This window comes from Cebus imitator, unplaced genomic scaffold, assembly GCF_001604975.1.
Source record: "Cebus imitator isolate Cc_AM_T3 unplaced genomic scaffold, Cebus_imitator-1.0 Scaffold118, whole genome shotgun sequence".
In the NCBI taxonomy this organism is placed as follows: Eukaryota; Metazoa; Chordata; class Mammalia; order Primates; family Cebidae; genus Cebus; species Cebus imitator.
In genome coordinates, this window is record NW_016107433.1 from 3,131,016 (window position 1) to 3,141,370 (window position 10,355).

The 10,355-nt window shown below is 39.2% G+C and overlaps 1 protein-coding gene across 1 annotated transcript in view; it reads left to right on the top strand.

Moving 5' to 3' along the window:
• Nucleotides 1-10,355, top strand: part of NFAT5 (nuclear factor of activated T cells 5) — a 131,206-nt gene that overhangs the window by 101,436 nt on the left and 19,415 nt on the right. The window contains exons 7-9 of the mRNA XM_037742253.1: nucleotides 514-648; nucleotides 769-821; nucleotides 7,529-7,669. Coding sequence (XP_037598181.1) covers nucleotides 514-648; nucleotides 769-821; nucleotides 7,529-7,669 — 329 coding nt within the window. The remainder of the gene's footprint in view (nucleotides 1-513; nucleotides 649-768; nucleotides 822-7,528; nucleotides 7,670-10,355) is intronic.

Consider the following 10,355-nt stretch of genomic DNA (forward strand, 5'->3'; position numbering starts at 1 on the left):
CAAAAAAAAAAAAAAAAAAATTAGATTTTTGGATTAGGGATGCTCAACCTGTATTTAACAAAGACAGGATACTTTGTATCAATAGCTGAAGGCTAAATGATGCTGTAATAACACTTAACTTTTAAAAAGGCAACAAAACAAAACTCAGTGGCTTTCAACAACAGAGTTGGGAGAATCATGTGATGGCTCTCAAAGCTTTCACTTGGACTTGGCACATTACTTCAGTTCACATTTGATTACCCAGACCAGTCACATGGCCAAGCCTGATGTCAATAGGGCAAGAATTAGAGCCTTTCCAGATAATTGTATTATTGTAAAAATATGTACTGCCCCTCCTTCAACAAAGACAACTCATAAGAACTGGATGATTGCAAATTGATTTTAGGTAAGAAATAAGTTTGGGTGGTTCTTTTTATAGAATGCTTATAAATGTATATGATTGCAAATTGATTTTAGGTAAGAAATAAGTTTGGGTGGTTCTTTTTATAGAATGCTTTAAATGTATATCCACAGCTCAGCCAGCAGGAGTGCCAGAAATCTTGAAGAAAAGCTTGCATAGCTGTTCAGTGAAAGGAGAAGAAGAAGTGTTTTTAATCGGCAAGAACTTTCTGAAAGGAACTAAAGTTATTTTCCAAGAAAATGTTTCTGGTAAGTAGGCATATTTGGGGTATAGATATTTGCATGTTTTCACTTTGTTATTTGGATATAGTCATAGAGAGTAAAAAAAAAAGTTCAAAAATTTAATAAATCACTTTTTTTTTCAATCAGATGAAAACTCTTGGAAGTCAGAAGCTGAAATTGACATGGAATTATTTCATCAGGTATAATTTAAGCTTTTTTATAATTTGTGTTTACTCTCTGAGCATTTCAGTTTCATTCTGAAAATTTCTTGAATCAATAGATTAAATTTCTTCTTCATATGGGATGATGTGAATCATTTAAAGTTTCTTTCTTAAGCTTCTTTAACTGAAATAGAATTATTTTCCTAATACTAAACATGACTGCCTCTATTTTAAAAAGTTAGGAGCAGTAGCAAATGTTTTCATTGTTAATAAACAAAACATTTCTTTCCTAATATTTATTTCTCTGAGGATTTGAATAATCTTACTCCACTATATAGTTAAAGAAAAGGGAAACCAATATTTATTGAGAATCTGTTACATTTCAGGTGCTCTATGTTTGTTCAGCCTTCTTGCGTTTAGAAGCACTCATCACACTGATATTAAAGAGTCTATAAGACCTCGCCATGTATTGTTTCCAAGTAACAATGAAAACTTGAAAACAAGGATCAAGACCTGAATTAGGAATTAGTATTTAGAGCAGATAGGACCAAACCCATAGAAATTAAGACTAACAGAAGGCCAACTTTATAAGCAAGTTGGAAGGCACATGCAGAAAAGGTAGTATGTACAGGTGTAGATAGGAGAGAAGAGAGAAATAGGAACAAGCTGATGTGTAAATTACCTAAAGCCTAAAATTTAGTGCAAGAAGCTGATGGGGATAGAAAAGAGCACATGAAGGAAGGCAGAGAAATAGAAGAGGCAAAAAAAATGGACAATATATATCCATTTTATCCAAAAAGTTTATAATTTCCTTGTTTTCCTATTTTTAAAAACCTAATAAAATTAAAACTTGTATCCAATATATTGCCGGACTCAAAGCTCCGGGCACAGCCAAGACTGCTCCCATTTCATACATGAGACACAAGCTCAGAGGTCCCTAGGCCACCCTCTTTTTGAACGAGTGGCTCAAACAGTGGTTTTTTCCACTGTCCCCTTGGATTTGATAACTTCCTGTAACAATTCACAGAACTCTGGAAAGTGCTATACTTAGTGCCTATAGTTTTGTAACAAAAGGATAGAAATCAGAATCAGCTAAAGGGAGAGATGCATAAACCAAGGTCTAGGAGTGTCCTGGACACCAACCTTCTGTCATTCTCAAGAAGACATTACCATCTCAGCATAGCAATGTGTGGTAACAACTATGCAGAGAATTACCAACCAGGGAAGTTTACCCAAGCCTTTGGTGTCCAGAGTTGTTATTTCAGACCTGATCATATACTGCCCATGCAGCTGACCTTTGGTCTTCACTTCCATGAGGTTGGAATTGATATGGTGTGTTCCAAAGCCTCTGCTATAAATCACATTGTTAGACTGTCCGGTGACCAAAGCCTCTGTTATAAATCACATTGTTAGACTGTCCAGTGACCAAAGCTCTCAAGTAAAGATCATTGTCATACAAGACACTGCAGGAACCTAGAGATCAACTCCTAGCAGCCAAAAAGGTAAAGACCAGAACCCTCTCTGGGTAAATTTATTTCTTACACAATATTTATAGTGTGGAGCTTCCTATATACCTAAACAAATGCTATGTGACAAGTTTTCCTCTAGCCTTATGCTACTAGCCTCATGTTGTCCAAAAGAGATAGTGGGACTTAACAAACATTCCTTTTGTCACAGAGATCATTGGGCAATATCTCCTAGGGTTCATTGTCAGACTAGTCTTAACTAAAGTTCTTCTTTTAAATTTATTTATTTATTTATTTATTTTTGAGATAGAGTCTCGCTCTTTCGCCCAGGCTAGAGTACAGTGGTGTGATCTTGGCTTATTGCAACCTCCGCCTCCCAGGTTCAAGCGATTCTCCTGCCTCAGCCTCCCGAGTAGCTGGGACTACAGGCGTATGCCACCACACCCAGCTAATTTTTGTATTTTTGGTAGAGTAGGGTTTCACCATGTTGCGCAGTATGGTCTCAATCTCTTGACCCTGGGATCTGCCTGCCTTGGCTTCCCAAAGTGCTGGGATTACCACCACCACACCTGGCCAACTAAAGTTCTAATACCTGCTTTGTCATTAGCAATCTGTGTTAACTAAGTAAGATGAGTAATTTTTGTGCCCCAATTTTCTGATCTGTAAGGTAAGCTCTTTCATTGGATTATTTGAGGCTCCTTCTCTCTAATATTTTATTATTTCTTATATTTGGTCAGACCGTCTCCATTCCCATGAACCAACAAATAGCTTCCTCTGGAGTACTGGAGGTTAGAGGCAATGTATTATAATTTTTCTGTGTTCCTTGTAATTCCAAACACTTAATAGGCACACAAGAAAAACTTTTTTTTTTTTTTTTTAAGACAGAGTCTCACTCTATTGCCAGGCACCCAGGCTGGAGTGCAATGGCACAATCTCGGCTCACTGCAACCTCCGCCTCCTGGGTTCAAGCAGTTCTCCTGCCTCAGCCTCCCAAGTAGCTGGGACTACAGGTGCACACCACCACACCCAGCTAATTTTTGTATTTTTAGTAGAGACGGGGTTTCACCATGTTGGCCAGGATGGTCTCGATCTCTTGACCTTGTGATCCGCCCTCCTCGGCCTCCCAAAGTGCTGGGATTACAGGCTTAAGCCACCATGCCTGGCCAAGAAAAACTTTTTAGTTCATTTTATTTTATTCACCTTGAAGAAAAAGATGGGTGACTCTGTGGTCTAAGTAAGGTTCATTTGTTCTTTCTGAGATACTCCAAACCCTAATTTCAGCCAGGACCTTAAATACCTAGAGTTTTAATCCTAACTGAAACTTAATTTATTCATGCAGTACTTTTATATGCTCTGAACATGTTTTGTTTCTTGACAACGTTGGTTAGATTAATGTAGACTCCCTTGCTTATAATGCTGTATTATAATTGTTATTCTTATAATATAGATAAGGAGACTGTACATAAAGGGATATTCAATCTGTATAATATATACAAATATACATAAAAGGATAGCTCAGGGGAAGATAGTATAAATGTGGAAAGAAAATTCTTGAAAGAAGTACAAAAAACAGATCCTCAGAAGAATTTGTAGGAACAACTAGACTAAACAAAGACTTGAAAGTTTAGAGGTTATGTTTTTCAAATCGGTTCTAATAGTAATTTTGTAATGGGTCTTTCTTTATTCAAGTCTAATTATGCGTTTATGTATATTCCAAACTGTAAAATTAATGTGACAAAGAAAAAGTATCTCATAGGAGAGTGAAAGATATCTAGCACCATTGCTGACACACTCTGAAAAAGCTTATCTGCTAAGGAAAAAGTTATTTTGAATCTAAGCAAATCTTTCTAAGAAATTAAAGTTTGCCGGTTGCAGTGGCTCATGCTTGTAGTCCCAGCACTTTGGGAGGCTGAGGCGGGCGGATCACCTGAGGTTAGGAGTTTGAGACCAGCCTGACCAATATGGTTGAAACCCCGTCTTGGAAAAAAAGAAATTAAAATTCAACTGTTTTCCTCTTTTTATCCCAAAGAGCCTTATACCTGCTCCAGACGCCTCCTGACCCTTTGTGTGTTTTGTATATATTGTATTCCTAGCTCAGTGATGGTTAATTGACCTAATTTATGAGAAGAGTATTGAAAATAGCTTTGCCAGGCATGGTGGCTCATGCCTATAATCCCAGCACTTTGGGAGGCTGAGATGGGCAGATCACGAGGTCAAGAGACCGAGACTGTCCTGGCCAACATGGTGAAACCCTGTGTCTACTAAAAATTTAAAAATTAGCTAGGCAAGAGAATTAAGAGAATCACTTAAACCCAGGAGGCGGAGGCTGCAGTGATCTGAGATCACGCCACTGCACTCCAGCCTGGCAACAGAGTGAGACTCCATTTCAAAAAAAAAAAAAGCTTTTGATCATGAGTCACAGTTTACCTAATTTTTAATTCAGATCAGTTGTAGAATTTCTAGATTCAGATTGAGGAAGTTTGAAGAATTAGTAGCAAAATAGGCTCGTTTGGTTTTTAAAAGGCTTCAAATCAGTTTTTTAAAATATGCTCTCCAAAGCAAGTGGAGTAAAAGTATTTTGATAAAATATGCATCTGATTTTTAGATACTAATCCTGTTACTAATTGGCAAGAAAAAAGTTTCTATTCAAAAGAATAATTTGAATTGTGGAGTTTGCCAAATAATTTTAAGAGTAGAAGCTCTCACAAGCTGTTCATCCACCGATCTCCTTAACTCTAGGTAGACTGCTTCAACAACTGAGTAAAAATGAGGGTAGACAAGATTTAGTAACTCTGTTTCTCAGAAATTTGATCATTACCCGTACATTTTTTTATGAGCTTGTATACGTTTAGATATAGCTCCTGCCTCATAATGTGGATGTATGCATATTTGTACATGATTTTCCACCTAGTTTAAAAGAATGTTTTTTTTTTTTTTTTTTTTGAGATGGCTAACAGGAGGCATTCTGTTAATGCCGTAAATTAGAAGCTAGCCAGTTGATTTGTTCATTCTTTCTTCTCTTTCTTTCTTGTCTTTTTTCTTTCTCTTTTTGTCTTTCTTTCTGGCCTGTCTCCCTCCTTCCCTTCCTTCCTTCCTTCTTTTTTTGTTTTTGTTTTTGTTTTTTGAGACAGAGTGAGACTCTGTCTCCCAAGCTGGAGTGCACTGACACAATCTTGGCTCACTGCAACCTCTGTCTCCTGGGCACAAGCAATTCTGCTGCCTCAGCCTCCCTAGTAGCTGGGACTACAAGCATGTGCCACCACACCCAGCTAATTTTTTGTATTTTTAGTAGAGATGGAGGGGTTTAACTCCTGACCTTGTGATCCGCCCATCTCAGCCTCCCAAAGTGCTGGGATTACAAGCGTGAGCCACCATGCCTGGCTGGCTGGCTAGCTGCCTTCCTGCCTTCCTGCCTGCCTTCCTTCCTTCCTTCCTTCCTTCCTCTCCTTCCTCTCCTTCCTCTCCTTCCTCTCCTTCCTCTCCTTCCTTCCTTCCTTCCTTCCTCTCCTTCCTCTCCTTCCCTCCCTCCCTCCTTCCCTCCTTCCCTCCCTCTTTTCTTTCCTTTTCTTTCTTTCCTCCTTTCCTCCTTTGTTTCTTCATTTCCTTTGTTTTTCACGTTTGTTGCCCAAGCTGGAGTACGGTGGCGCCATCTTGGCTTACTGCAACCTCTGCCTCCCTGGCTCAAGCGATTCTCCTGCCTCAGCCTCTGGAGTAGCTGGGATTATAGGTGCATACCGCCATGCCCGGCTAATTTTTTGTATTTTTAGTAAAAACAGTGTTTTGCCATGTTAGCCAGGCTGGTCTTAAACTCCTGACCTTAAGTGATCCACCCACCTCCCAAAGTGCTGGGATTACAGGCATGAGCTACTGCACCTGGCCTAGTTCTTTATTTATAATGTGACTGTATTTCAGAGAGTGTTTTAATATGGCTCAGAAACAAATTAAATTCTCAGAAATGGAAACCTTGACCTTATAAATCTCATTTGTCGCATGTTTTCTGTTCAACTGAGTCAACCAACTATATAGTCTAACTTAATTTAAAATGTCATCAAATTCACATCACCCTCAGCTGTCAGCTTTGGCCTCCTGCAAATCAGATCATTAGTAAAAAAGCGTAATCACTACCCTATAATATCCCTTACCGTTATAATAAGCTAGGGAAGAAGAAAAAAGTCAAATATGGTTCATATTACTAGCTAAGAAGATATAATCCCCTTGGGTAAGTACTGGTGAAATGTTTATGAATTCTGCCTTTCTCTTATAAGGATGCTTCTGCCACTATTCCAACTAAAAACATCTTTGGTTTACTGAGATGTGGATAAACTGAACCCAGTTTGACTTAAAATGAGAATTATGTGGTTAAGAGTAGTGAACTGCATTGTGAAGTACATCTCACATTGAGGTTGTACAGAATATATGGTAACTGACTTTGCCCTTGGTAGGCATATATTTTTTCTCATAAGTCATTCTTTTATTCAATGAACATAATTGTGTATATTTTGTGTAAGGTACTATTCTTTACAAGTGAGACAGTGAAGAACAAAACAGCCTAGATCCTCATGGAGCTTACATTCTTGTGGTTGGAGAGAAACCAAAAATCAACCAGAGTAATTTCAGGTGATGATAAGTGCTACTATGGAAATACAACAAGATTATAAGGCTGGGGAGGGGTACTGCTTTAAATAGGATGATCAGGGAAGGCTTCTCTGAGGTGACATTTGTATCAGACCTGATAATGGGTTAGGAACTCACCATTTGAGGAGGTGAGGGAAGAATATTACAGTTGAAAAGAATAACAAACAGAATCTGAGGTAAAACTGAGTTTAGTATGTTAAAAGAAGACTAAGGTCAATGTGTCTACAGTATAGTGAGCTAGAAGAGCGGGAATGACATGAAGTTGACAGGGCAGGGATCTTGACCTTGTAAGCCATTGTAAAACACTTGGATTTTACCTTAAAAGCTGTCTTAAGATTAATATCCTGATGCCTGTGACCCTGAGCTTTAAGATACATTCTTTAAAAAAAAAAAAAAAGAAAAGAAAAAATTACTTTTTAGGCTGGGCATGGGGCTCACTCCTGTAATCCCAGAATTTTGGGAGGCCGAGGCGGGTGGATCACCTGAGGTCAGCAGTTCGAGACCAGCCTGACCAATATGGTGAAACCCCATCTCTATTAAAAAAAAAAAAAAAAGTCACTTTTTAAACTTTATAGCTAACATGAAATATACTTAATTTAATTTTTAAAAAATATTTTCCAACTCTTGTACTTTTCTTTATATTAGAATCATCTTATTGTGAAGGTTCCCCCCTATCATGATCAACATATAACTTTGCCTGTATCAGTGGGAATATATGTAGTGACGAATGCTGGAAGATCTCATGACGTTCAACCATTCACTTATACTCCAGACCCAGGTATGTCAAAATGAAAAATTAAGAGCCAAGATGAATAATGAATTTCCAGTTTTTTGAAAGAATATGAAGACAACTAGCCATCCAAAAAGAAAGTTGCTCACTAAGATGCATTGATATTAGTTTCTTTTGGAAATGAAATTATTTCCTAAAAAGACAGCCACCAAATTTTACTCATATGTTAAGGAATCATTTCTACCTTATACTATAATAATAAAAGCCAGGAATGCTCTGAAGTCAGACTCTCTGAAGCAGTCTTACAGAATTTCCATGCATTGACTACTGCTTACGTGCAGAAAAGTGAAAGTAACAACTTTGGGAAATTGCGAACAGTTTGGTTTGGCTGGTTTATAGGGTACATTTCGAGAGAGAGAAGAGATAAACTAGAGTGACAAGTGCTAAAATAAAAAATCTCAAAGACTGATGGTGAATAAATATTTTTTTTTTGTTTCTATATTGCCCATAATACCTGACAAATATTTTAAATATAACTTTAAGTGGTTGGGTTAAAATATTTTAGGCCAGATGCGCGGTGGTTCACACCTGTAATCTCAGCACTCTGGGAGGCTGAGGCAGGTGAATCACCTGAGGTCAGGGGTTTGAGACCAGGCTGGCCAACATAGCAAAACGCTGTCTCTACTAAAAATACAAAAAAAAAAAAAAAAAAAAAATTAGCTGGGCATGGTGATTGGCACCTGTAATCCCAGCTATTTGAGAGGCTGAGGCAGAAGAATTGCTTAAACCCAGGAGGCGGAGGTTGCAATGAGCCGAGATGACACCATTGCACTCCAGCCTGGGCAATAGAGTAATACTCTGTATCAAAAACAGCAAACAGCAAACACACACACACACACACACACACACACACACACACACACACACACACACAATTTTAGAAGTCAGAGGAACTAAAATTTTTTTGTTGTTTGGTTTTTTTTTTTTTTGGAGATGGAGTCTCGCTTTGTGACCCAGACTGGAGTGCAGTGGCATGATCTCGGCTCACTGCAACCTCTGCCTCCTAGGTTTAAGCAGTTCTTCTGCCTCAGCCTCCCGAGTAGCTGGTACTACAGGCGTGTGCAGCCAAGCCCAACTAATTTTTGTATTTTTAATAGAAACAGGGTTTCACCACGTTAGCCAGGCTGACCTCAAACTCCTGACCTCAGGCAATCCACCCACCTCCCAAAGTACTGGGATTACAGGGGTGAGCCACCACCCCCGGCCCTAAAAATGTTAAAAGTTTAAAAGATATCTGACTATGAAGTCTCACAAGTTACTTGCTTGCATTCATTTAGATGCCTGAAAAAGAAAAAAAAGCCTCCTTTTGGCAGAAATGGGGAGAACATTTTGGAAATGGAAACTCTTTGCATGCTCCATTGATCTAGGCTTGGCTTCTGCCATGTTTACCATTGGTTCAGTGCAATCCATTCTCAGGCATACTTCAGAATTAGCTCATCTTCTGTATCTGTAGTTTATTGGTATGTTATTTCCATATAGTTCAAGATCCAGTGAGGTTGAAGGTAAAGAAAGGTGACAGAGGAAGCAAGCCCTTGCATCAAAAAGTAAAGAAAAGAGTATCTAGGACAGAGTTACAATTAGCTTTAATTAATTGCTTTCTGTCACTTAATTTTTCTATTCCCTATTTTCTTTACTTTTCTTTTTTTTTTGAGACAAGAGTCTTGCTCCGTTGCCTAGGCTGGAGTGTAGTGGTGTGATCTCGGCTCACTGCAACCTCCGCCTCCCAGGTTCAAGAGATTCTCCTACCTCAGCCTCTCCTGAGCAGCTGGCACTACAGGCATGGACAACCACATGTGGCTAATTTTTGTTAGTAGAGATGGGGTTTTGCCATGTTGCCCAGGGTGATCTCGAACCCCTCACCTCAGGTGATCTGCCCACCTCAGCCTTCCAAGGGATTACAGGTGTGAGCCACCGCTCCTGGCCTCCTAAGTTCTTTATCATATCTGAATTTTGCAACATTATTTTCTCCTAATTTGCTACAAAAGGTAATGCCACAGCACAGCACTATTAAAATACCCCTTGAAGGCCCAGCACGGTGGCTCATGCCCATAATTATAGCACTTGGGGAGTCCAAGGCCAGCAGATCACTTGAGGCCAGGAATTCAAGACCACCCTGACCAACATGGTGAAACCCCCTCTCTACCAAAAATACAAAAATTAGTCAGGTGTGGTGGTGGGCACCTGTAGTCCCAACTACTTGGGAGGTGTCTGAGACAAGAGAATCTCTTGAACCTGGGAGGTAGAAGTTGCAGGGAGCCGAGATCACACCTAGTCTGGGTGACAGAGTGAGGCTTTGTCACAAAAACAAAAAAGCCCTTGATATTTGTCTCAGAATTAAAGATCATGTGTGAAAACTTTAAAGTTTAGAAATAATATTCTGGCTTCAACAAAAATAAGAGAAAGAATACTGGCTTATTCTCAAAGACCAAATATTTTATTGTTTCCATTCTAGGAAGGCTTCAGACATGTAAGGAAATTTGATTTAAAATCGGTGGTAGGCCGGGCGCGGTGGCTCAAGCCTGTAATCCCAGCACTGTGGGAGGCCGAGGCGGGTGGATCACGAAGTCAAGAGATCAAGACCATCCTGGTCAACATGGTGAAACCCCGTCTCTACTAAAAATACAAAAAATTAGCTGGGCATGGTGGCGTGTACCTGTAGTCCCAGCGACTCAGGAGGCTGGG